This window comes from Anas acuta, chromosome 15 (genome assembly GCF_963932015.1).
Source record: "Anas acuta chromosome 15, bAnaAcu1.1, whole genome shotgun sequence".
NCBI lineage: Eukaryota > Metazoa > Chordata > Aves > Anseriformes > Anatidae > Anas > Anas acuta.
Window position 1 is genome coordinate 1,274,077 of NC_088993.1, and position 27,983 is coordinate 1,302,059.

The 27,983-nt window shown below is 42.4% G+C and overlaps 2 protein-coding genes and 1 long non-coding RNA gene across 6 annotated transcripts in view; 2 read left to right on the plus strand and 1 right to left on the minus strand.

The window, feature by feature from the left end:
* TXNDC11 (thioredoxin domain containing 11) overlaps positions 1-1,079 on the plus strand; it is a 30,211-nt gene extending 29,132 nt beyond the window's left edge. For all 3 annotated transcript variants that reach the window (XM_068699930.1, XM_068699928.1, XM_068699929.1), the window contains one exon: positions 12-1,079. In XM_068699930.1, the coding sequence (XP_068556031.1) occupies positions 12-633 (622 nt within the window). In that variant the 3' untranslated portion in view covers positions 634-1,079. The remainder of the gene's footprint in view (positions 1-11) is intronic.
* Positions 663-11,484, minus strand: SNN (stannin). Of its 2 annotated transcripts, none has more exons than XM_068699954.1 (2): positions 11,334-11,484; positions 663-3,506 (listed from the first exon to the last, which is right to left on the minus strand). In XM_068699954.1, the coding sequence occupies exon 2, from the start codon at positions 3,437-3,439 to the stop codon at positions 3,176-3,178; it is 264 nt and encodes an 87-aa protein (XP_068556055.1). In that variant the 5' UTR covers positions 3,440-3,506; positions 11,334-11,484; the 3' UTR covers positions 663-3,175. The 2 variants fall into 2 exon arrangements, with proteins under 2 accessions (XP_068556055.1, XP_068556056.1); XM_068699955.1 differs by having other exon boundaries at positions 11,294-11,426.
* LOC137865143 (uncharacterized) lies at positions 10,857-27,983 on the plus strand. Its single transcript, XR_011101768.1, has 3 exons — positions 10,857-10,981; positions 13,575-13,656; positions 27,361-27,983. It is a non-coding gene; the product is annotated as an uncharacterized lncRNA (long non-coding RNA).

Consider the following 27,983-nt stretch of genomic DNA (forward strand, 5'->3'; position numbering starts at 1 on the left):
GCCCTTTTTAGGAAGGAACAAAGTATGAAGTTTCCAGAAGACTTCTCAGTTAACCTTCCTAATCTTCTTAAATTTATTTTACATTACTCAAGTCTTTCTTCATCAGCACCCTGTACCAAAGAATGCTTACATAAAGAAACAGTTTTACAGCAAGGACACATCTTGCACTTAGAGAAAGAAATTCAGAAGTTAAGATCAGAGATCAGTGCTCTGCATCAAGCCCACAACCACCTTGAGGCACAGCTTTCTGAAGCAAAAAGAGAAGAACATCAAGTACAGCAGCAAAAACACATACTGGAAAAGCAGCACAAGACTCTGCAGCTCCACAGCGAGCAGTTACAAGCCACATTTGATCAGAAGAATCGAGAATTACTAGAAATGGCTGAAAAGCTTCAAGAATTGGCTGATGCATCAGAAAACCTCCTTAAGGAGAATACTTTACTAAGAATCCTGGTAGCATCAAGGGAAGGAAAGCTGCAGGGCAAAGATGAAATTAACGAAGCCCTTCAGCCAGAGCAAAAGCTTTCTGATGACAACATATTGGTTTCAACAGCTACTGCCACATCAGAGGAAAAAAGAATTGATATTGATACTCTAGAAACAGAGCACAGTAGTAAAAACAGGACAGAATGATTTCCTTCACAAAGAAAAATGACACAGTATTGGGTAGGTATTTATGCAAATTTTATTGAAATTCATTGTAAATAAAGACTTCTTCCCTCACATGATCTAGAAAAAGAAAATCAAATGAAATATTTTTGTATACTTGAACAACTTATTAGCTACCCACATCTAAAGCGAAGAGTATGGAAAACTTTCTGCACTTTACTATTGCACTAACTTGCAGACACCTATCTGATAAAGATGCTGATGCTTAGGGGCAGCAGCATAAAGCATCTGACTAAAGACCAGTTATTTTTCACCAGCTTTCTCTAATAACTGCTAGACGGAGAAAATTAGACCATTGATTTATACTTTTCCTTTAATTCCTGAAGATTGCCCTTTACACTGCATTGTTTGCAGAATTAAAATGGAGATAAATTATCTGTATAATCAGTAAACTTGAATGGACAAAGTCATCTTGCTGTAGCTACTCTATTGAAGAACTTCAGCACTTTGTATCACTTTTGTACACTAATTATGTCTTGAAACCTGCAAGAGCGGAACTGTGTGAACTGTTATCTAGTGAACCAAAACTAAAGAAAAATCTTATTGATTTAACCCGTTTTCTCCTTGCTTTTTAGGATTTATACAATACAGCAATCTTAAGTGTGTGGGTCTGGCTACATATGCAAGCCTCCTGACACTAGTATATTAAGCATGTGCCAGGGCAAGAACTGCCCTTTGGTATAGCCTATAGTATACTCTAGTGGTAATTCCAGGAGCTTTTCACTGCTGTCAGTATTAGTTTTTGCTTCAAATTTGAGTCTTCAATTAAGAAATCAGAAGCCAAATGCAGCACTAAAAGTGCAAGACAACATCTTACTCTAGAAGAAAGGGGTATGACCTTACTGAGTAGGCCACTGTTGTCTTATATCCAGTTGCATAATTCTCAAGTAAGCTCGCAAGGCATCTCTTAACTGAGTTATGCCATACACACAGGGGCAAGAAGCAAAAGAAGTGACTTCCAAGGGAGCTGGAATTTGAATTTCATTATTTGTAGAATATTTTAGGAAACAGGTCTTCACAGTAAGCTTTTTGGTCCTAGGCAATCAAGTGTTTAAAATCCAGACTAGGCACAAGGAAGCTACGTATAAAGTAGCTTCATATAAAATAGTTCATAAAGAAGCTGCGTATGAAGTAGTTTAGGGGCTAGAGTTAAGTTGAACCAGGCTTCAAAGCATGTGTACCTACTCAACAGTCTGAGAGTAGGCAAGCTGGCCTTGGTGGTTTAGTGCTGTCCCTTCTCCTCTCCAAGTATTTAACACATCTTTTTACAGTTTCTATAGCACAATTTCTTCCACAGAGCAGGAAGTGAAAGAGATATGCCATCCTTACATGAAAGTGCTTCCCAGCTAGTAGTATGAAGACACCCCCACACTGAAAAGCAGTCCTGCTTCCCTGTATCAATCCTAGACAAACTAATGTTAAAACTTTTATCTTGTAGTAGTTGAGCTAAGCCACAAGATTATCTACAAGATACACAAATTGAATTCTGTAGTTGATCACCTGTCTTTAGACTAAAAAGCCTTTTTATAAACAGACTCCTAACATTTTGTTTACATACACCTGAATTGCTAAGTACACAAACAGACCTTCTAGGAAAAAAATAGGTAAGTTACATTTTTAAGTTTTAATAAGTAACTGCTTCTGCAGTTTCAGCATGCAGACAGAAGAGAAGACCCTGCTCTACTGCCAATTCAAATTCCTGGAAACCTTCTGGACCATCCCTGAGGGTTCAGTATCCATCATCAGTTCCCAGTTCCATCAAAATGGCAGTTTCCTCGCAGTAGCTACATGGTTAGAGAGCTCAGTTCTAGCAGCCAAAAGCTTAGCCTATGCCTAGCTGCAACTGAAGGAAACCATTTCCTTTCTTGTAGCTCCTGTGTTTCTTCCCTCAACGTATTACTGTCAGGTTATACCTGCTTTTCAAACAAGGTATTCTACCTTCTTTTCAACATTCTGTACTAGTCCAGTGAACTGCTGAAGTTCTGGCTCTATGGCTGTGCACTCAGAAGTTAATAGCAGAAGCAAGTTTTAACTGCAGATCTGGTTTTGAAGGTCTGGATTCCACCTACAGTCCTCTTGTGTTACATACTATTTCACCACACTATTCTCATGTGCTGTGAAGCACAAAGCAAAAAGCTTCTGGCAGCCTATTTACAGTTCACAGTTGTAAAGTAGTTCACATTACAGTAGTAGCTCCATCAAAATAGGCTCAGCTAAACATTCAAGTAACAAAAAGATGCTATCAGTCTCTTCACTCAAAGATATCCTGGTGTCCATTGCCAGCAATGGACTTTATGCCAGGTGAGTCAGCTCTTGTCACAGAAGTAGGATACACAATTGACACAAAGAGCAACTTCACAGTGCATGCAGTTGCAATGAAAGCTTATTTAAGCCTCATCAGGGTGTTTTCTGATGAGTAATGTGCACGTGACCAAGTTCTTCACAGTATAGATTCTTCTGCTGGTTACACATATAAGCACAGTCCACATACAGGTATTGCTCCAAGTTAGCTATGTACTTCTGTGCTGTTTGGAGTTAGCTTTGCTTTCCTCTCTACGCAAGGTCCTTTAGCGGAGTACTGCACAAGAAGAAAGGGCTCTTTGGTTTCTCCTTCACCCACGATGCTTTCCTCATCTTCAGACTGGCTGATCCTCTGCAGACGCAAGTAACACCAGCAGCCCAGTATCAAGGCACCAAGAGCTGCAATAGCAATCAAAATAACAATGACAGTCACCACTCCTGTGGTGGGGCTGTGATCCATAATAGACATGGTCAGTATTTCGGATTGTCAGACTTCTTGAGGAAGATTCTGCTGTTGTCACTGTATCTTCAAATTCCTGCAGTGGAAAAAAAAAAAAAAAAAAGAAATACTTAATACACTTGTTCAGCTTCACCATAATCAGAAATATTACAATTATGGTTGGTATCCTCTCTGTGATGATACATGACCCTCCTGAATTCAGTGCTTCACGCTTCTGCATATACACTTACTTTAAGATGTTTCTTTACAACTTGCCTTTGAACATGCAGATGTCTACACTGAACTAAAGCAAACAAGAGCTAAACGTGGGTTCAACTTGACCTGCTTTCAAGATGCCCATGAGTAATAATTTTTTTCTAAGAGAAGATGAGAAAAGATACTGAGGCATCTTAGGATCAGGTGGTTCTGAGACAGAACAGTCCATATCAAGTTTTAATCATAACTCAACCAAATTTTTGCAAACATTGAAGTCACTAGGCAGAGTTCAGCAAACCCAGCACTCATATCAAGGATATACCTAGATTTACATAGCAAAATCATATATATTTTTGCCAGTGATGGAAGCTATAGAGTTTAGCATGAAGAGATTTAAGACTATTTAATACAAATACTAAATCATGGTTGACTCTCAAATCCATGACAAGATAGTAATTTGGCTACCTTTACTTTTTGTAAAGAACCTTACAGAAACAGTACATCTAACTGACAGAAGTCTGTCACTTTAAATTTTTAATGTATGTCATCTTCCTAATGCACAAACAGTTCCAGGACTGGTAACTTAATTGCAAAATTAATTCTAATGCTAATGGGTTACTACAAACCCATCCATAGCACTGGTCTGTTTAGAAGGGTTGAGTACATGGTGATTAATTGGTTGTTCACTGAGCTGGTAAAAAAACAAATATAGCTTTAAATGCATTTTTTGTAAGAAGCAGGTAAAGCTAGATCTATTGGAGACTTCAGTAAATCTAAGGGGAAAATTATTATTACAAGCTTCTGCTCCTCCTTAGTGGCTTTCAAATAGCAAGAGCAAGGTGGCATGTTAGAAATGAAGCTGAAATAGGAACAGAGGCAGGAAAATGGGAGAGGAAGAGCTGCAAGACTTTCGTAGTCTGCCACAGTTCCAGCAAGCAGCAGATGTTCTCCATACACTTTTGTCTACTTCCACTTCTGAATTCATGGTATTTTAAGGAGTCATGTGGGCCTTTCCTTTTAAATTTAAGGTTACTGTTAACAAAGTTGGCAGTTCTGGGTTTCTCTACTTCAACTGGGTTTGTTACTTTTTCTTTCCTGCTACCTTCTCTTCTACAGTACAGGAACTCAACGGGAGACTTTTTAGAGGTCGGAGCCAGTTACGATGTGGGAACTGCTGTAAGAATCAGGGCTCAAAGTCACGATTTCAGGTACAGCAGGTACAGTCCCGAAAGGCTCTAGGGTCTGCTGCAAGAACAGAACAGCAGTGCCTGCGTTCATTTGTGTGTAGGCACTGACTGGTGTTGGATTAACTAGTTTCTTCTGGCTGCAATAAATGCCAGTCTGCTGAGGGTCACATACCTGTAAAAATGCTGAACAGACTCTTCCCCACCATCCCTGCTGCACCCAGCTGCAGTATCGGCTCCTGCATGCAAGCCCCCTCACAGGTCAGTCTCACCCAGCCTTAGGTCAGAACCCACAGGCTGTGTGCAGTACCTTGAATTCTCACCGTGACAGAGTCAAGGCAATTACATCACACCTTCACCAACATCACTTAAGCCAGAGATGGTTTAGCCCCTAACCTCTCGTGGAATGGCAGACCCACGCACACCACACAGCTACTTCATCCACAAGAGAAATCCAGTATGAACATTATTAGGGCCCAGTGACTCAGAACTAACTTGCACACACTGATTGGGTTTCCAGCCCTATAAACTACTGCAGCCAGTAGCATACCTGACAGCAGCAAGTCCAGCAGACTCAATTTTCTCCAATTAGAAAATCAACTACCACTCACACCCAACCATACCACATATCAGCAACAGCAGAACTATACCCACTGCAGCCAGACAAGGTGTATAATTTTTGTCAGGATCATCTTGGTTTTGCAACACTATAAACTTTGCTTAATCAACACCAGGAAAACAGCTGAGGGTGAGTCAGGGTGGCTTTCATGAGTTAGTTTTCCTCAGGGCATGTCTGAACTGCAGCACTATTTGATCTAGCTACACCAGCACAGCATCAGCACAAATGATTTAGTCTGCTTCTCACGTAGGCACATGAAGCCCTGTCCCACAGCTCACAGGGCTGCTAGCACCAGTGACAGCCTACTGAGTGCTGTGGCACATACGTTTACATCAGAAGTAAAGAGTTACTGGTACCTAGAAAATAGCTTTTAACACTGAGAAGTCCAAGAGCCAGATGTTCTACCACGAGCCAGCACTGTGCCCTTGTGGCCAAGAGGGCTAATGGGATCCTGGCATGCATTAAAAGGAGCATGGCCAGCAGGTCAAGGGAGGAGATCCTCCCTCTCTACTCTGCCCTGGTCAGGCCTCACCTGGAGTACTGTGTCCAGTTCTGGGCTCCCCAGTACAAGACAGGGATCTCCTGGAAAGAGTCCAGCGGAGGGCCACAAAGATGATACGGAGCCTGGAGCATCTTGCCTATGAAGAAAGGCTGAGAGACCTGGGTCTGTTCAGCCTGGACAAAAGACTGAGAGGGGATCTCCTCAGTGTATATAAATATCTGAGGGGTGGGGGACAGAAGGATGTAGCCAACCTCTTCTCAGTGGTTTGTGGGGATAGGACAAGGGGCAATGGCTGTAAGTTAGAGCACAGGAAGTTCCGCACTGACATGTGAAAGAACTTCACAGTGAGGGTGAGGGAGCATTGGAACAGGCTGCCTAGGGAGGTTGTGGAGTCTCCTTCTCTGGAATGAGAAGGAGATATTTAAGTCCTGTCTGGATGCCTACCTGGGTAGCCTGCTCTGAGGAACCTGCTTCGGCAGGGGGGTTGGACCCGATGATCTTTCGAGGTCCCTTCCAACCCCTACAGTTCTGTGATTCCATGTTATGTCCAGATAACAGAGAACCCACACCTATGCACACTGTAAGAAGACATTTCTCCATCCCCCTCTGTGACACAGCTGCAAACTGCAGTGGTCCTTGTTCACCATGGATAATGGAGACATGGGCATAGTAGTTTGTGAAACTGTGCTTGAGTCTCCCTCAAGTAGGAACCTAAGCTCTTCTGTAATGGGGAAGAACTGTCTTGAGACAAGGTTCTCTCTCCCTTACCAGGTTATACACGGGGCTCTTGCTATTCCCATTTCTTTTGGGATCCCCAGGAGCACAGCTGGCCCAGAAGGCCTACTGCCCAGGAAGGTTCTTCTGAACCAAGTATACACAGTAGCAACTCAGAAGTTCTGAGATGTAAGCATTTATTGGTGTTGGGTTAAAAAAAAATATATATATATATATATAATCTTACTATTCCTGGACATCTGTTTAACACCACAGTTATGGCTTCATAGCGCTGCTACTGCTTGAGGTTGTGAGGCAGTTTAACCCCTACTTCCACTATCTGAGTAAGAAGGTGTTTCAGATCAGTCCTGTTCTTCAGCAGGCACTGGAAAGGACCTTGCAGGCCCACATGTGGGTACTGGCAACTCCTGCACAGCTGCTGCTTCCAGCAAGTGAGGCACTATAGCAGCTGACAGCCAGGAGCATAAGTAGGGAGCTTCACGTGCAGAGCTGGCCAGGAAGAAAGTGCTGATTACTGCGGGTGTGACAGCTTTGTTTTGTTGTCCCCTGCTCTAACAAGTCAACTCAGCTTAGTCATGACAGCTCCTTTAATAAATTCACACAGAACCTTAAACAGAAGGACAGGTTTTAAAACTGGGAGATTATCATTTCTTGTAGAGAAGCCCTGCTCCTAACTCGGGCCCTTAGACTAAAAGGATGAGCCTAACAAATATTCTTTGTTGCACCTGGCATGGGGTTGATCATTTGTAATTAGTATCACCACCTAACCAGACAAGCCAAACGTTAACAGTAGCAGACAGAACAAACTTGCAGGACTCATCTCTGAGGCAGGATGTTATAAAGTGAACTCTCACTCTGTTTACACTAGAAAGTTAATTCTAGCTGGCTTAGGCTCTCCTGTGTGTCAAGTGATATTGCTTTGATGTGGCAAGGTAGAAGGTGTTGGAGATGGAGAACTAGGACCTACAGGATGCAGTTGGATGTCCATATCTTTATTATTTTAAATCAACTGCTTTTATATTTGATCAAAGGGACTCAGATTGCCTGAATTCTTAAAGTCTGGAACAAAGAAGGGCACAACTTCCTCCAAATGCACTACCCAGTGAGTTTTACTTTCCAGGCACAGAAGTAAGTCTGATCTCACGTTCATGCTGTCAGGATTATCAGGTTGCATCAAGAAGCCCTTTCTAGCTTCTATTCGGAAAGCTCCTGATGTCTTTGCACCATACTATAGTTAATACTAAGAGCTACAGGAGAAAACAAGACTAGATGTCTTCAGAAAGATGACTGCATGGACATTCACCCTCTAGCAAAAGGACAACCAGATGAAATTCAAGGTCATTTTCTCAAAGCACTTCAACTCCTACTTCTCAGTGAGAAAGCATAGTAGTCATTCCTTCTGCAGGCGTATCCTCTCCTTTGCACTCAGGGAGCCCGGAGCCAGCACCCTATGTGTCCGATATTAAGCAACTGTACAGCTTTACAACGGCACAAACAGCTCATTAATGGTGCACAGTAGTAACTGGGATGACAGCAGCTTCTAAGTTTTTGATTAAATTTTTTTTCTGATTGTTTGAAACTGAATTATCAGAAGCTGATAAAATAAAGACAGTGCTCTGGCATTAGCTACTGTTGTTAATTCATGCTGAAATTGTTCTTGCTTTAGGTCAATGTCTAGAGCTAGAGCTCTCCAGCAGCCTTAATTCTGCTTTCTGCTTGGTACATGCACACACTGCAACCACACTGGTAAGAACTACCAGGGCAACCTTTGGGTTGGGTTGTTCTTGAGATGCAGAACTCACAGCTCACCACCAGCAATTGACTGAAATAGAGATTAAGCTGTCTTCAGAGTTCATTTCTCTCCTGGAAAAATACTGCATTCTGTTGATCCCCTTAAATTGATCCTGAAGGAGATTACGAGCTTTAAGGCTCACTTCTCAAAGCATACCTGAGCTAAAGAGACCTATAAGTATACCAGGAGCAGCACTGACTTCATCCACCACTTTTACTGTAAGATATTAAAAGATGTAAATTTCTGATCTTCAAAGGAATTGTTAGCAACATTTGTATGTATTTGGTGGCACTTCTAGAGCTACATCCATCTCTTCCCGCCCTACTTGCCATCAAAGGACACATCTAAGCACATTTACTCATTAGTAAGATTGGTCAGATTCCCTGGTGGGAACTGCAAATAGCCTATCTCAGTTCCTACAGCAGTCAAGCAGTGAAAACATCAGGTATAAGTCATTTTTTCTAGAAGTAACAGCTTTTTTTTTTTTTCCTCCAGCTAATGCCAGCTTCCACTCACAATTCCATTTGTGAAGTTTTATTACCCAATCCAAAAGCTCTAAGTGAAGGACAAACATAAAACCAATTTAAATTGCAGAAGGTTGCTGGAGGACAGATTCTATGAGGCTGGCAGTAGTTTCTAAACAAAGTTTTTTTATGACTGTAGGCATTCTGCTGCTAGTGGTTAATACCAGCTGTGGTTAATACCAGCAGGCATGCACATGAAGAGAAATACTGCTACGGTAACAGCCAAAGCTATGGGAAGAGGCTTCAAAAGGCAATCTACTAGAGTTCACCCAAACAGAACACTCAAAATCCTCAAGCAACAATTGCACCTTAAGCTTGTTAAGTGTTTTTAAAAAGATACTTTTGGCAAAATACCACAAGGAATAATGCAAGTTAAATGAGGTAGGCGAAAAGATATGAGAATAGAACTACCACCCTGACTTTAGCTTAGAAATAGATATGTAATAACTACTGCTTAGTTAAAAAGCCTCCATGCTAAAATCTTTGCAGGAAAGTAACAGCAGCTTGCAGTAGATGCTACTAACTGAAAAACACTTCCTCTTGTATGTGCAAGGAAGATTACTTTTAAGGAATGCTGTATGCTCATCACAAGAGCATCCTCGTTACCAGTGGAACAAGGAGGGAAAAAGCCTCAGGGGAGATTCAAAATGTAATTCTGGCATTGGCACACAAGTGCACCCAGCACTCACATTATGCAGCCGCAGAAAGCTAGAGGCCTTCATAGTGCAGAAGCTGTCAGCCTTTACTACTGCCAGAGAAACTGTGGGAGCACTGTTATTCTCAATCAACTCTAGTTTAATGCCCTCTCTTTCTGATAAAGCCAAATTGCACTGCACAAAGCGAGGCTTGGCTGGAGGCTGTTTTTGAAGGAGCTGTTCAGTGGAAACCTTCAGTGCAAGTCTCCTGCCACAACCCTTGTTCCACTTGTGATGAGGAATAAAAGAGCGGGAAAGCTTTAAAAAGGCTTTTCTGTAGCCAATTCATTACAGATAGGCTTTACTGTCCAGGACAGTTTTCCAACAACTTAGCAATCAAGCAACAGTTAGAAACACTAGACCTAGCATCACTGCCTGGAACTGCAGTTAGTCTCCACATGAGGAGAAACAGTACCTTACACTTAATCAAGAATTACTTTCAGAGCTTTTACACTAAGTTAAACTACAGTGCAGTTAGTGTTTTGCATGAGACAGCAAGGTGAAGAGAGGGCAGAGCAGGCCAGTGAGTCCCAGGTACAGCCACACAACTTCAAAAGCACACAGACACTCTCAGCAGCACAGCAAGGGGAATAGGTTTATGCTGTAACAGCCTGTCAGTCAAGAGATCCAGTTTATGGAGAACTAGCAGCAGGTTTCTACTGGTAAGATCACACCTGCCTCCAAGGCACTTGCCTGGCAAAGCCTCTGTCACACTTTGGACTTTGTCAGTCACAGCCACACACAGCTCTGATGAGGGGCCTGTTCAGACAAGATAACAGGGTCGCTTCTGACAGGTGGTTATCAGAAATAATGTGCTATGTATACCCTGTCTCATAGCATAATTCCCAATATATTAGAAAACTTGCTGAAGCAACAACATTAAGTTTACTGATAAAACCCTTTTTTAACTTACACAATTGAGTGAGTGCTCAGGATATATGTATTTTAATGGCTTTGTCCAACAGCAGCTAGCTTGTTCCTGTTTATTACTGATAATTAAGCAGTTTTGCTCGATTATATTCTGCTCACAGACTGAAAGCAACACCAAATCCTGCCATGTACCAGCACCAAGTAGCTCAATAGCTCGGGCTCTTAGTCCTGCGCTCCGGGTTTTCACCTCAGCTCACGGGAAAAGCGAAGGTGAGGCCGCCCTGCGCCTGGCCTGGCCACTTTCGTCCCCCCGGAGGGAGGGGCTGCACAGCTCCCTGCACGTCCCAGATGCCTTGGGCTCCCTTCCCAGAGGGATGTCCCCGCTCCTGGCAGCCCGGCCAGACGGAGGGGACAACCCATGCTCCCCTACCCGAGGTGAGGTCGGCACGGAGCGCTCCCACCCCTGATGCCCACCCACGGGCCGCATCCTCCCCGCGGCAGGCAGCACAGGGGGCCGCGGAAGGCACAGCCAGCCCTGCCGGCGGCTCCGGGGCCCGGCCCCGCGACTCCGGCCCACGGCAGCGCACAGCTAAAGCGCCCAGCAGCCGGGGGCTCGGCAGGGCCGCCCCGGGCATCCCCCCGTCTCCTCTCACACACAAAGAGCGGCCCTAGGGGACCGCAGCGCCCCCCGCCCACACACCCACCCGGAGCCCTTCCCTCAGCAGCAGCGGCGCTGCGCGGCCTCACCCGCCGCTTTTGTGTCGGGACCGAAACCCCAGCCCCTCACCGTCGCTTTGATCCGGCCCCGCCGCAGCCTACGGCGCTCCTACCGACGCCACCTCAGGCGCGACAGCCGTTTCCCCGCCCGCGCCGCCTTATAGTGGGGCCGGGCGGTGCCGCGCCTCGGCCAATGGGCGCCTCGACGGGCAGGGCCGGGGCTCGGCCCTTCCCTCTGCTCCTCTCCTCCCTTCTCTCGTCTCTCCTCCCCAGCAGCGGCGGCGGCCCCGCCGTCCCCTAGAGAGCCGTCCGGGCAGGGCCGGTGGTGCCCGAGGAGGAGGAGGAGAAAGAAGAAGGCTGAGGCGAGGGGCGCTGAGGGAGGAAGTGCCCCCTGCCCTGAGGCAGCTGCGGGGATGCGCTGGGGATTTGGCCGGTTCTGGCTCTCTGCAGCCTCCCCCTGGTTGTTACTGGGCTCAGGCCTGGGTGCTGGCAGAGCCCAGGTTGCTCGAGAGAGATATGTGGCAAAAAGAGCTCTGAGGGCGAAGGCCCTGACAGGAATCTGGGTGCAGAAGTTACTGTGCTCCCCTGTGAACACCTATTGTACAATGTAGGGGTGCTGGCCCCTATTGTGCACAACTTTATAGGGTGTAGGAGTGCCTTGCAGTAATGCTGTGTCTGCCGTGGGCATCTGACAATTCACGTTAACTTTAAATAAGGTTTCCTTTTAATGATTGTAACAGCATCAGGTTCTGTTGTGTTTGTGCATCAGCTGCCAATCAAGAGATGAATGATAAAGGACCCCTAAACACATCTTTAAAGGTTTGAAATCTTTTTAAAAAGCCAAAGACTGAGCACCAACACTGGGCTCCTTGCACTGTTAGGAGCTGCATCCCTGGCACAGCAATGCTGGACGTGACAGTAACTCATCTTTGTGTCCGTGAGCTGATGCAGAGGTAGCCTGTAGGGCCAGTAATTTAAAACGATGTTTAAATCACATTTAAATGTTTGAGTGTCTGCAGATGCCTGTTTTACATAACCAAGAACGCAGACTGGCTGTAATGGATTAGTGTCCTGATGCACTTCAGTGAGAAGGTCATGCACTTTTGTACAAAAAGCATGAATGCAATTACGAGAGCTGACTCGTGAAAGTCATCCACTCATAGCAAAGCCTTAAGAAAAGTTCAGCAATCTCTTTTAGCATAATTTAGAAACTTTTTTGCCTTTGAGAACCTTTTAATAGTGATTTTGTAACCCATACTTGGCATATTGCACAGAGAACAAAGCAGGTTCTTCACACTGGTTTCTTGTCTTTGCAAATGGGATGCTTGACAAGCACAGGCAGAGAGCATGGGAAGTTTACAGTCTGCTGCGGAGACAGTACAGGGCTGCTAATCCTTCACAACTGCTTAAAACCTCTTGCTTTGCCGCCTTTACCTGTCTCCAGTTAATGCTCAAGGCTTTTTAAATCCGATGCAGACAGATTTAACAGTTTTCTGAATTTCACAGCATCATTTAAAGTGTAACCTCCTGCTTTGATGCTTTTATATCACAGCACTTGACATTACATGTGTAATTAACTTCACAGGGAATTATATGCAGAAGTATTTTGGGGTCAGCTGTAGTCATTATCACAGTCATCCCAGTCTCTGCTGGAGCTACTCTGACTCCTAGCATAGTTTCCAGCAATGTTGATTTTAAGCATTACTAATTATAGAGGTTCTTTAGTTTCTCTTCTGGAACTAACTATACCACTGTCAGAGAAATTCATGATCAGACTAAGTTTTGCCTGTAATTTGTTTTGTTAGAGTGATAATTTCCATTGTTGCAAACTCACCTCAAGCTCTCCCTGTCCTTCAGCAGCTTTTCAGACAGTTCATGTGGCCACTGAAGTGTACCCCGCTTTGGAGCTTTCTGTGTCTTTCCAATAACTATAGATTTTGAATGGTTACTGTCAACAGTTGTTCCTTTAATTAAGGGCATTTGTTGTGTTACTTCTGAAATGGTAGCTAGTGAAATAAAATTGCTTCCTCCGTTCCCATTTGGAAGGACAACAGACATGCTTTCCTGGATCTATACCTGTTCAATTTTCTTTTTGTTTTGTGGCACTCTTCACTGCAAAATCTGTTCAGTAATCATCTTTGCACCCAAATCAGGAAAACAGATTATTCCACAGAGAATATTTATGTATGTGTGTTTTAGCTGATCCTTAGAAGTAGCTGTTTTGCAAGTCTATTACGGGGCTGCTAGAGGACAAAATGCTGCCCCCTCTGTTTAAGGAGACACGAGTAACAGCTCACACCTTTACTTGCAGGCCCACTAGAAAGCACGGACATCACAGAGAAAAGGAGAATCGCTCCTTTTCTGAATGCTGAATCCCTCCAGCAGCTTGACAGGTGAGTTTTCTCTTTCCTTATTTCATTTGAAGTTATATATGAAGTGGTAATTCGTGGCGAGAAAATGATTGATATTAATAAAGAAGGGGGAGATTTGAGAGTGTGGCCATGGGGGTTGGAAAGCCCCGAGGTTGAGATAACATTAGACTCTTAACGACGAGGCCATCAGGAATATAAAAGAGTTTAGAGGGAACAAAGAAGGATGATTCAGGAGAGTCCATGCAGTCTCTGGTTTCTTTTTCTCCAGCTGGTTTCTTGTTCTCCAGCTGTTAAGGCATGGATGTTTCTGTGTGTTGGCTGTTGTTGTTACATTCAATGTTATTTGACCAATGAAAAGTTGTTTTGAAAAGAACTGCTGTGGAGTGAAGGGTATAAGAGGGGAGCCTGCCCTCAAGATAAAAAAAGAAGGCAACACGATGAAGTTACATCAATAAAGAAGCAGGAAAAAGAAGTAAAGAGGAACAGGCTGGCAGAATGGAGACCAGGACGGGAACAGGCACATTGATTGCCTCATGAAGATAGGTTTGGCCAAACTCAGCAAACCGCTCAAAGAAGCTCGTACAGAAAGTTGCTGGAAATAGGCGGCACTGGAGCTGGAGAGAAGCTCAAGCTGAGAGAGCGAACCCATGCACACAACTGCCTCTCGCTGGTAAGCAGTTGCACATTATGGGGATTCATACATCCTTAGGAACAAAGACTATCCTGGTAACCTTACAGCTTATTCTCCTTCTTAACAATTGGACAGTTTATGAGCCTGAGATATGGGACCAAACTGAGGTCAATGTGTGGGACTCTGCAACTAAAAATGACAAGGTTGCAGTGGGCTTGCTCGGCACCTGGCAAGCAGTCTCTGAGGCCTTAAAGAGCCTTGTGGGACCAGTCTGAAACGTGTGGTTTGCCAGACAGTGAGGGAGCTGCGGGCTCCTTTACTGATCTGACTGCTACACCATGGGCCCCTCTGCTGCTACAGCCATCGAAGGCTTTTGTTGTTACACCCCCTGTTGACCTGAACGTGCCTTTTGACCCAGGCCTACTGGCCTTGAAAAGGAGATGGATATGCTGATTTAAAGATCAAAGCCGAAATTTCCGTAAGTGGTATATTCTTTATTGCAGCGCTGGATGCACGGGGGATCCTTCTGCCTATCGTGCATGTTCGAAGTGACAAAATATCTCATATTTATACAGCGAAACAATGAATATTCAATTAGCATTCATACATATTCGTTACATAACCCCGCCTACCCTCGCTTCATATGCTAATTAGCTTATCAGTCCTTGCGCTTGCGCAAAGCCTTCCAAGAATTGTGGGCCGGGGTCTTCAGGATGTGGGCAGTGGTCTTTGGGAGGAAGGCTGTAGGTCTTTCTCGTAATGCACTTTTCACCTTTGCTTAATCAGTTGTTTTCCAAGCTGTAAAAATGCTGAGTTGGGTTTCAGTTTAACAGGGTCGGCAGATAACAGGTAGTCTCAGTTAACAAGACAAGACAGTTGACTCAAGTTATCTCAAGACTCAGCCTGACTAACAGTTAACAGATACAGGGATGTTTTCAAATAACAAGATGCTTAAACATAACAGAAGGTCTACAGATAACAAGATGTTGTTTACTTTGTCCTTGCTAACTTTTAACCACAAGTTCTATTCTATCCTAAAGTGAGTTTATACAATATCATTCCACAAGTTTTATTTTATCCTAAAGTGAGTTTGTACTATATCATTCCACAAGTTTTATTTTATCCTAAAGTGAGTTTCTACTATATCAATGCTTTTCCTCGATCTGAGAAGAACAGGATACATAAGGCCTGAAGACCAAGTTGTTTGACAACTTAAAGCAAGACATATTGTTCAAAAGGAATGGAAAATGGAGACTTGTTTGTAATCAAGAAAAGGAATGGAGACTGTTAAGACATGGAACTTAAAGGATTGTTTGTTACCTTTCCTGATTGTACAAATGTATAGGCATACTCGGGTTTAGTATGTTAAAGCGATGTTCTATATATTTAGAATGTTTGACGTTCATGTGTGCATGTTGGTGGAGCGTACACTCCCTGCACACCCAGCGCTGTTTACTTGTCTTTTATACTTTTTATGAATATTTCTTTTATAAATATTACTAAATTCAGTATTCTGTTATAAATGAGACTTCATTTATAACAGAAGGAAGGAAATTCTTAATCCAGTTCTGAAGCTGAAGAGGAATGAAAGTACATGAAGATTCTGTCTGTGTCAAAGCTGAATTTTCAACAATTTTATGAAGTTCACACACTAAAGCCAGACTTGTTTCCTCTACAAGGGCAGGCTGTATGTACCACAGAAGCTTTCCTTGCAGATCTTCTGTGGAAGCCTACCAGCTTCCCATATCCTCGTGCTTAAGAAAGCATCTTGTGGCTTTTATGCTCAATCACGGATGAACCTGAGATCTCCACAGTTGCTACTGTTGGCTGAAAGTTTGAGGTATTTTTTAACCAGTCTGCTGTTTGATGCACAAAATATTGGTTGATGTTTTTAATATCAGAAAGTTGTCTGCTTCTCTGTTTCTGTTTGCTGTACCTTGACCACCACACTTGGGATATTTTTTTGTGTCTGCAAAACTAAAGCTATTTAGTGAGATGGTGTCATCATGACTTTAGTGTGTTAGGTAGGAAGTGGGTAAACTCAGAGGCCATAGACTGAGTAATTGTCCATAATGAAGGAAACTGGCATTTTTGTAGGAAAGAAAAGGATAATGAGATTATCAGACAGGTTGCGCGAATAGCACCGTTTTGAATTCCCATTACATTCAGAGCAAGGGGTGTGTTTGCTCTTTAGTGATGGGAGAATTAAGGCAACTGATACTCCTGAGAACACAGGGATGAGCTTCTCTGTTGTTTTATTTTAAAGTAATCAGTGTAGTCATTACAAAGGAAGATCACTGGTTATCCTGTGCTGTTCCGAATACCCATTTGTGATTATATGTGTATATTCCCATGTCCCTGCTGTATCTTACCGTCATTTTGCTGTGACTCACAAAGTGTAAAAACACATTTAAGATTAGCATATATCTGAGTAGTAGAATCAATTTGTTTCAGCATTAATTCCACCTTCAGGAATACCCACCTCATATATTTAAAGAAAACCCACAAAAGATAGTCCCTGTTTGACAGCAGTATGACAATGGTGGATTCTCTTATTCTATTTAGTATGTAAGTGGTACTTCATGATGATAAACTGTGAATCTAGGCCAGGAAAGAAGGATTGTTTAAAACCCATTTGAGCATAAGCTTAGCTGCAGGCTTAAGGAGGCTGAAGCCCTTTTTTGGCACAGAACATAAGTTGGGACATGGAGTGTTTCTGCTTATGTGCCTTGTCTAGTGGAATCAAATATTGCTTTGTGATTAGGCTGCATGGGTTGTCTGTATTAGATAGGAGAGCTAACAGTTTCCTAGCTGAAAGATTTGGCAGTGTGAACTTCACTTTGCAGGAACAGTGTTTGCTTGGCACTACAGGTAACTGTTATGCTGAAAAGCTGATTTTTCAATATACATTTGGAAAGCAGATTTGTGAAGGAGGGAGTTGTTCAGCGTTTCATTCAGTTTAACTTGACCACAAAGACATGTGCAACAAAGCTATTGCCTGTTCCATGACTGGAGGAAGAGCCAAAAAGTCTTTCCATTCTTTTCCTTACCAATGGATTTTTTTTTTTCATTTAGAATGAAGATATATTTTCTGATAAACTGAGTGCTTCAGCTACTTTCTAGAAGAGCTGACTGTATAAGCTACTATAGAATAGTATAGAAATATATAAGTGAAAAGACATTGCCCGTGTTTACTAGATGAAATTAACATCATGGTGGACTGTAAAATCAGTAAATGTGACCCCACCCCTACCCAAATCAAAATACATTTTTTTTCTGGTTTGGCTTCTTAGTCATTTGGGCCTAACTTTAATTTATTAATTCCTTTCTGTTTAAAATTTGCAAACACTTACAGAACTTTTTTAATTCCTCCTTTTCTTTATGAAGATTTCCTAGGGAATCTTCTTGAAGAACTTCCTTGTTGTGTTCTTCCCACTCCCACCCTTTCCAGAAGACAAGAAAAAAGTATTCATCTGTTCAAATAATTACAGTATTAACTCAACCAAAATGGTTTGGTTGGCTTTAAATCTCTTCCATTCTCTCTGCTTCGTTTTCATTTATTGATTTGTTTCTAATGTTACACCTATTGCAGTTCTCTAGGCCACCAGAGACTACCCTAGGAAGAAAATTTTAATACCAGAATATTTTATACAAAAACCACGAAGAAAACTACCTGTATTAAAAACAAAAACAACAACAAAACAAACAAACAAAAAAACACCTTAAGCGCTGCAGTCACATTTTTTCCTCTTTTTAATTTACACATCATAAAGAATGCTATAAGTTTCCCTTTCCATGAAAAAGAAAAGAAACAACAAATACATGTTCATAAGTGAGTCCAGAAGAGGGGGGCAGCACAGGGTCTTAGGCTGAGCAGTTTATCAACAAAGCCATTTGTCCCTCAGAGTCTAAGGCCTATAGGCTATGGCCCTCTTAATTTTACTGTGCATCCCTTTCTTTTACCACCTGGAAGGTATTAAAACACTAAGTTGTAACAGAGTCCTGGTATGTAGGTATGAGTCTTGTTAATAAGAGTCCAGAATTGGTCCTTAGCCAATTCTGAGGTACAGAAAGGCAAATGCCCTGTCCCGCAGACCATCTTGTTACCATTTTTTTTTCCCTGCACGTTTCCTGCTAAATTTTGCTTGGGTGTACTTGTTTACTCCTCTGAATCCAGGAAGGCAGCTCATGACCCAAGACAGGAGTACTGCATAGGAACAATCAGAAATTTTAACACAGACAGTATTTAACACATGATGTAGCTATTTTATCTATTAGTAGCAAAGACTATTAAATACAGTATTCTGATTATGAGTAATTGTTTTAGTTGCAATTAAGATCTTCAGATTAATTTCCTGAGTACCAGCAATTACTCACTATACTAGAAGCTGAGCTGTAAACTGTTCTGCTATTGGTTGTGCAAAGGCCTTCGTTCTCCTTCACATTGCTGCAACTTAATCTATCGGTAATTCTCTCTTATTTCCTTTACTTCCGTTGTTCCAAGTATCAGGTAAAGACATTTTTATCTTCTTTTTAGGATTAGGTGTATTCTCCCTCTGAAAATCTGCAGCAGGATTTAATTTGAATGGAATCTGCAGAGACTGCATTATGCTATGTCAAATCCTAAATGTCAGCATATATGACTTTCCCAGTATCACAATTATTGTTAGTATTCTGTACCCAGGTTAGATAGGGTAGTGGAGCCTTAGGGGGTGCTGGAGGGAATTTAGCTGTGGTAAATGCTGCACTGGTCACTGGCTGCAGGACCACATCCCTTAAAGGAGGCCAGAAAGCTGCAAAGCTCATGGTGCCAATCTAGGGCAAGAGAGGGTGCTCTACTGCAGTTACCAGCACATCCTTGGGGCAAGGGGACTACAGGACATATGAATTCATGGTTTAACCCTACATGGTAAGTGGTACACAAGAAGTGTGTGTTTGTTCTTGACTGTTTTCCAAGTCAAATTTTACATCCTCATTGCATCAGCTAGGAGGCTTATTCAAGCAGTGCTAAGTCCCTCCAAAATACAGGGAAGGCAGAGCTGCATGTCTGTCATCCAGGACTGCAATCTGTGAGCAAGGAGCAGAGCAGCCTTTTCTATAGTGACCTAGCTGTCTTTTTGACTCAGCTTTTAGAGAATTCAGTTTTTGTAATTCTTCCTTGTGATAAATACAGGCTACATTATATATGCCAAATTCCGTATAAATTTGATTTTTGTGATGTTTCTGTTTTGAATGACTCTAGTTTAGAAAATCTTTTATTGCAGCAGAATTAACGCAGTAGAAAAGCTGTTCCCCACAAAGCAGTTCACAGTAGCTGTCAGCATCAAACGTTTTCCAGGCACTGTGCTCGCCGCCTAGCATCCATGCCAGGGTAACCTGGCTGCGAGCCATCTGTGTGTGCAGTACTGGTGGGTGAAGGGACCATGCTGCAGGATTACCCACCAGTGATCAGTCATAAAGGACAAGCTATCTTTCTAGCAGTGCTATTTACTGTACTATGTGCCCTGCACCTTCTCCAGGATGAATGCACAAGGCTTCAAAACAATGTAGCTTTTTTTTTTTTTTCCTCTGTGAAACAAAGCCTATGCAGTATTCCTTAGGATGAGACCTCCAGTCAGCAGTTATTCGCTGAAAAGCAACTACTGTAGGAAATATTTGGACTTTTTTTCTCCCACTGAACAAAACTGGAAGTGCACATTCCTTGAAACTGATATTAATAGTTGTTAGAAATCAGATCATTTTATAACACTGAAAACGCAGTTACCCTGTAAGTATGAAGAAGACATTTCTCTTGTTCCTGTTTATTTCCCATTTGGCTCTTGCAACCTGTGTGAATACATGCCCTCCATTTTAGAAATCTCAGTGCCTCTTGAAGAGTCTCATCTATACTAGTTTCTATATACAAGCTTCTCTGCTATTAGTTATTGCAGCTATACTAATGGTGGGTAGTCTGGACAGCCTGTATCTCTCCAGAGTTAGATACATTAGTTGCTCCCATGCCAGCAGCTGGCCTCTGGCACAGGCTGAATGCTAGCAAAGACAACATGCCGTACTGAGACTTGTAAGGTATGTCAAATTGAATAACGCAACATACAGTGAATGGTGCTGCTGGAGAGAGCAGATATTTATGAATACAGGGCAATATCGTTAATTCTTTTAGGTTTGTGAAGAATTGAGAACTCTGTGGTGAGAATATTAGCACAGAAAAGAGAGGGCAGGGAATCAGAAGGACCTAAAAAGCTAAAGAGCTAAAGAGATGTGAAAAATAAATACAGAGGTCTGGAAGACAGTGATGGTACCATCCGTGCAGCCAGTGCAGATTATCCAAACATGATAGCCCCTTTTCATTTACTTGTTGTTAGGGCATCACAGCTATGGCAAGACCCTGAACGTAGCTTTAGATAGAACTGAATGTAGCTTCAGGTAGAATATAGAATATCTGTCTGTATCTGTCTCATATATAGAGATATATTCTATATGAATATCTACCTAGTATATAGAATATCAGATAGGAAATGATTCTGCATTCTGATGGCATTAGTTACACAGTTTTTGAAGAGAAAAAGTAACACAAGTTACAGGTATTCAGACATGAAAGGTATTGCAGTTTACATCTGTGAAGAGTTACAACTACAAACAGTTTGGATTTACATAGTGTATAGTTTCCCATGGAGATTATTTCTTATTGTAAGTCTGTGTGGGGCTGTGACTGGGCCGATTATTTGTATCTCATATCTCCATTTGAAGTAGTATCAGGTTATCGCAGAACCTCTCTCAATTATTTTTCAATGATCCTGGGAGTCTGGAGAGGTCCCGGTAGACTGGAAGCTGGCAAATGTTGTGCCGATTTTCAAGAAGGGTCAGAAAGAAGACCCTAGCAATTACAGGCCTGTCAGTCTCACGTCAGTGCCTGGTAAAATCATGGAGAAGATGGTTCTCGAACTTATTGAGGCGCACCTGGGGGACAAAGCAGTCATTGGTCCCAGCCAGCATGGGTTTGTGAAGGGTAGGTCCTGCCTAACTAACCTGATTTCCTTTTATGATAAGATCACCCGTATGGTGGACCAAGGGAAACCAGCTGATGTGATTTTTTTTGGACTTCAGCAAGGCTTTTGACATGGTTTCCCATAGGATCCTACTGGACAAAATGTCCACCATACAGCTAAATAAAAACATCATACGATGGGTGAGCAATTGGCTAACGGGCAGGGCCCAAAGGGTTATGGTGAATGGGGCTGCGTCAGGCTGGCGGGCGGTCACCAGTGGGGTCCCTCAAGGCTCCATTTTAGGGCCGGTACTTTTCAATATTTTTATAAACGATCTGGATGTAGGAATAGAAGGTATTTTGAGCAAGTTTGCTGATGACACCAAACTTGGAGGAGTTGTGGACTCTGTTGAGGGTGGAAAGGCCTTGCAGAGGGATCTGGATAGGTTGGAGAGCTGGGCGATCACCAACCGCATGAAGTTCAATAAGAGCAAGTGCCGGGTCCTGCACCTGGGACGGGAAAACCCTGGCTGCACGTACAGACTGGGCGATGAGATGCTGGAGAGCAGCCTAGAAGAGAGGGATCTGGGGGTCATGGTAGACAGCAAGTTGAATATGAGCCAGCAGTGTGCCCTGGCAGCCAGGAGGGCCAACCATGTCCTGGGGTGCATCAAGCACGGCATCGCTAGTAGGTCGAGGGAGGTGATTGTCCCGCTCTACTCTGCGCTGGTGCGGCCTCACCTCGAGTACTGTGTGCAGTTCTGGGCACCACAGTACAAAAAGGACATGAAACTGTTGGAGAGTGTCCAGAGGAGGGCTACAAAGATGGTGAAAGGCCTGGAGGGGAAGACGTACGAGGAACGGCTGAGGGCACTGGGCCTGTTCAGCCTGGAGAAGAGGAGACTGAGGGGAGACCTCATCGCAGTCTACAACTTCCTCGTAAGGGGGTGTCGAGAGGCAGGAGACCTTTTCTCCATTAACACCAGCGACAGGACCCGCGGGAACGGGGTTAAGCTGAGGCAGGGGAAGTTTAGGCTTGACATTAGGAGGGGGTTCTTCACAGAGAGAGTGGTTGCACACTGGAACAGGCTCCCCAGGGAAGTGGTTACTGCACCGAGCTTGACTGAATTTAAGAAGAGATTGGACTGTGCGCTTAGTCACATGGTCTGAACTTTTGGGTAGACCTGTTCGGTGTCAAGAGTTGGACTTGATGATCCTTAAGGGTCCCTTCCAACTCATGATATTCTATGATTCTATGATTCTATTTGTCAGTGTATAGCCAGATAAGCTGCATGCCTACATATAGGGTTTACATTGTATTAATAGCCTTGAATAATATGGAGGAAAAATCTGAATTTAACAGCATTGGTAGAGGTGGTATTCCAGCCTTCATGATGCAGACAGGCCCAAAATGTTGTTTGTTTTTTTTTTTTCCTGTGTTTTCTTTGCTATATGACCAAGTCACACGTTTTCTGATTGTTTAACAGGACCCTAAGTTGCTAAATACAGATAAACAGCTGTAGCTGAGAGCTCCAGTGCTGTCAGATGGCCGATAGCAATGAAATGTGGGTAGAGGGTCAAAACACAAGACAATAGGAGTGTGATCTCCAGGCTAAAAGGAAATAGTTCAGAGAGTTGAAAAGCTAAAAAAAAAAAAAAAAAAAAACTGTTCAGGAAATCTGTATTGTACAATTCTTCAGCTATTCAGATGCTCTTTGTGTTTATTTCAAGCAAACGGGCAAATACTGTTTGAAATAGAAATCAATTTATTACTTGGAGAGGTGAAGGAATCTAATGCTTTTTACCTGTAGCTGGTGGCAGAGCAGACTCTGACAGCCAGTTTCGAAAAGAATCAAACTGGAAGTGACACAAGATTATCACAGACCCAACACAGCAGTTAGACCAGGTTTCCAGCTAACTTCAGGGCAGTTGCAAAGCCTCCTAGACACAACTGGTATCTTCCATTTTACAATGCTGGGCAGAAATGTAGACAGATTGCTCCGAAGAGACCTGCTTCTTACTGCTGAGTTAATACAAAAAAGTCTTGTAAATGGAAATGTGACATCCAGACTGGTACCTGCGCACTTCCCTAGATGTGCAAAGAATAAGAAAGTGTTTATTCTGTGAGGGGAAGACTTCCTAAGTCAACAACTTTTTTACTGTGTCTTTTCAAGCTATTTTCCTGGATAAATTAATGCAATTGAAGGCTTCAAATATGTTTCTGTAGACATTAGCAACATTAGCACACTAGTAATGCTTCTGGACATCTTGTTTCTTTCAGACAGTGAACAGAAATACCTGAATAAGATGTTCATGTGTTAGTGTTCTCCACTTAGCTGCATATGTACTTACTTTAGCTAGCTTGCTTTTGGTCAAAGTTCCCATAAACTATGTGAACACACAAAACCTCAGCTTATTTATGCATTACTTTCCTGGACCTATTTGCTTTAAAAGACCATCTATAAAATGAGGTTTAATATATTACCTAGGCAGATGTGCAGAGTGTATTTGGCAGTTACTTGGTTTTAAATGTTTTACCACGTTATGGATAGTTGCTGCCATTGCTGGTAGATCAACACTATATTTCTATAGAAATATTCAAGGTTATCAATGCTTGTAATCATCTATAGCCAGTCTTCCACAACCAATGTTAAACAAATCATTTCTGAGCTCTGTTTAGAGTGAGGCAAAGTTGCTACAGATGGCAAAGCCCGGATGGCTAAGAGCTCAGGGTTTTGAAGTTCTGCCAACTCTGGGCTCAACTGGGTATGTAGGACCGTATGCTGAATACAACAGAAACGTGTGGGAGTTATGGCTGTTCAGTGCTTCTGAAAAAGTATCCACTACTAAGAGATTTAGCTCTAGAAGCCAGGCCTATTGTAGGTTTCAGACTCCCCTGGCAACACTTGAAAATTTTGATATAAACAAATTGTCCAAGGATGCACGGGGTATCTATGCCAGATCTAGGAACAGAAGGCAAATCTCTTGATTACTGTTTTCCCATAACTGTGCAGAATGTTATTTCTCCTGTATTATCTGAACTATAATTATGAGTCTTGCAGGCTTTAGAAGAGTGTGTGCTACTGAAATGCTGAGTTGGTGGAGAGAAACAACATAAGAAATGAAGTATTAATGCTAGCAAGTTGGTGATAAAGAAAGAGGAGTTATGCTGAAAAATGTATTATAAATGTTCTTTAAAAATTGTAAGAGCCTAGCTAAAACAATCCTGCAAAGTCAGCAGTCCCAAGCAAGGCCTTTGATTTGACCTTAAGACTGGAATACTGTTCTGAATAGCTGTCAGCTTGTCCTATCATTTTGGAAACATTTGGAAAACTTAGTCCCACATTCGGAATTAGTTAGCATTTAAGGTCTTGTATTAATTCAACTACTCTTATAAACTCTGGTACCTCCAGTGTGAGCAGTACCTCAGTAGAACAAAGGATGCACAATAAGCTGCAGAGAGTGCTACTTGAGTCTTACTCTTCTTGGTAGACTCTGTCTGTCCCTCTCAGTTACTGTCTATTACTACAAAACACAGAAATCCACAGGTAAGACAAAGAGAAGCAGCCAGGCAAGAAGAAAGCCTGCAAATGGGAAGAAGCTAGAATCACTGTCAGTAGGAGATTGTGTAAACTGTTCTTAGATTCAGAGATGACAGGAGAAAGTCAGTATATAACTGTTTTGGCCAGGAATCTGCAGCATATAATGCTTAAAGTACTTTGTTCAAAAACTTTGATTTTTCCTTCCAATATTAGTATATATATCTATGTCCTTTACTCTGACTTTTTACTTTAGTTTCTTTTATAAGAAACTAATAATTTGCATGATCAGCACTGTTCTAAATACCTTCAAAAGCTGACAGGAACTAGACAACCCATCCCAGCTTTCTCTATTCCCATAGGAATCTCTTTCATTCTGTACCTCAGAAACCCCTGAGTCAATACGTTCTAGCCAAATGTCCCTAGAGGAGGGATTAAAATGCCAGAAGAGGAAAAAAAAATGGATTATTTCCTTACATTAAAAAAGTTAGCTTGAATGCATTTCCAAAATTTCCTTTGCAACCAGGATGATTGGGAGAGTAGATTAAAAGTTAGGAAAACTGAATTTCTTTAGTAATCTTGTCTCTCCAAGGACTTGGATATAAAGGAAGGACTGTGTCAGAAAGCCTGAGAGTCAGGAGACCACAGTTCTAAAACAAACTGCTAAATTAATTTTTCCCTAAGATCCTCATCTTCAATCAAATGTGACCAAGTTGTTCTCAATTTCAGCATCAGGTATCAGATGTAACTAATAGAAGGAATTTCAAGGCTCAGTGAATTTCTGTTTGAGATATTTTATTAAGTGTACTCTTGCATAGGGAATTCAGCAAACATTTTCTATCAGTGTTTGAAAACCCTTTGAGTTAAGTCTCAGTTTGCTCTAGGCTTGTCCTCTATGGAGAAAAATCTTGTATTAGAAGCTATTAGACAAACTGTCGAAAAGAAAGTTGAGGAAACCACAGAACAGCAAACCAGACTCATACGTAAGCCTTCCTCTTCATTGGATCTGGCAGCAGTATTCACAGGCTGCTCATTGTGGAAAACAAGGTTAATAGTTAACTTCAGGCAGATTTGGGCTTAGCTGGTAGTTGGAGGGCAACCTTCCTGAAGAAAACAAGCAAAGAAACAAACAAACAAAAAAGCAATTGCAACAAATCAGTAAATTGCAGGAAATCAATAAATTGTGATTTGCACTTTTTGTTGATAGGGAGTGAATAGCCTTGCCTGGTGATACAGGCCTCTGTATTTGAAAGTATTTGACCCAAGTGTAGTGTGAATGACTGCGGAGGAGGTCCCAGCTCTGTGTCTGTGGCTAGGCTAATAGGTGATGGGACTGCTTTCATTGATGGACTATTGCAGTCACATTTCCTTGGGCTGTGATCAAAATTCTCACCAGAATCTATGCAGGGATCAGTTGGCATGATCTGGTAACTTCTGTGAAGTTAATCGATTTGTTCATTATGCCGGTTTCCTTTGTATTAGTTATCTTCTTTGCAGACCTGCATGTTCCTGGCAGAAACACCTTTGTTCCAGTGCAGACTGGTTGCATTCCCTGGAATAAGTTGACTTTTTTTCTTGCGGACAATTTTGTGGGTCTCAGAAGGGTGAGAAAAGTGGGATCCTTGCCCGCACTGTTTTTGAATAAAACAGAGATTGTCACATGTTCTGAAGATTAACAGCAGGATTGCAAAAGATCTTCACATGTTCTGATAGCTGTCAAGATTAAATTTGCTAGTCTGTTTTTTAAAAAGTGTGAATGCAGATGGATTTATAGTGGAAATAGCACCTCCTGCTTGACATTAGTTGTGCACAGCAGGGCTGGGTGCAGTTCCCACACTGTGCCTACCAGCCACACAGGGTTACACGGCTGCCATAGAGCATTACAGATTTATACGTTCAGGCTGTGTTAAAACCAAATGCTTAGACTCTATTCTTCTAAGCTAGCCATGCACTGGACTGAGTTGAGCCAGACACAGTCTGTGTTCACACAAAAGTTGGCAGAGCAGTGAGTTTTGGCACCAGCTGGACAATACTTACTCCCCGAGTTCAAACTCCTTTCTCTGTGTACATCAGCATGTAGTGCTACTGTAATTAGGCAACCCTAGAATTAGAAAAAATCCTTGTTTTGCAGCCAAATCTTTAGATAAATACCTTTTGTTGTTGTTGTTGTTGTTGTTGTTTTCTTTTTTCTTTTTTTTTTTTTTTTCCCAAAATCTTCTTTCATAGTGTATGAGATGATTATTGATTATGTATGTAGCTTTAGGGATTTGACTTTTTTATTCTCTTTTCCTCCAAACTTGTTTCCTTTCAGCAAAAAGCAAATCTCTGTATTATACAACCAGATTGTAAATATAGTCTAGTAAAAATAAGCATTGCCACCTGTCTCTGTCTGTGTAGCAGCAGCCAGTTACAGAAACTTTGGCCCACACTCCTTTATGAGCTAATTTACTGTAGTGAAAAGGCAAATTGGTAACTGAAGTAATGTGAAGGTCTTCCAGTGAAGACTACATTTAAAGTCAGCTGGTATAAACCTGTTTTTAATTTTTTCATTTATTTTTTCCTTTATGTAGCCAGGACCTTTACTATGACTTTGAGACTAAGGTGATGGTAACCATTGATTAAAGATGCATTGGGGAGGCATTGGGGAGGCAAGGACAATCCCCAGACATGGACTGTATATCTCGAAACAAGACACTGGAACTCATGATAAGGAAGCGGCAGACGGACAGAGAAACAAATGTAAGGACTATAAATCTCAAAACTGGACATTGGAATTCATTATAAAGATACAACAAATGGAAGAATTAGCAACAACCAGCTCTCGCAATTAAGAAACTTGCCAATTCAGCAGATTCCTGGCCAAAGGTGAAAAGTACACTGCGAGGAAGACTCGGGGTCTTCCTCCCAAAGACCCCTGCCCACGTCCCAAAGACCCCTGCCCACAATTCTTGGGAGGCTCTACGCAGGCGCAAGGTGCCAAAAGGCTAATTAGCATGAGAAGCGAGGGAAGGCGGGGATAGGTAATGCATATGTATAGGTGCTTGTAGAATATTGATAGATTGATTGTATAAATTCAAGACTGCTTTCCGCTTTGGGTATGCATGATAGGTGGAGAGATCCCCCGTGCATCCAGCGCTGCAATAAAGAATATACCACTTAAAGGAATTTCGGCTTCGATCTTTGAATCAGTAGG

Coding starts and splice junctions, on each gene's coding strand:
- SNN (XM_068699954.1), bottom strand. CDS start 3,439: ATGTCTATTATGGATCACAGCCCCACCACAGGAGTGGTGACTGTCATT.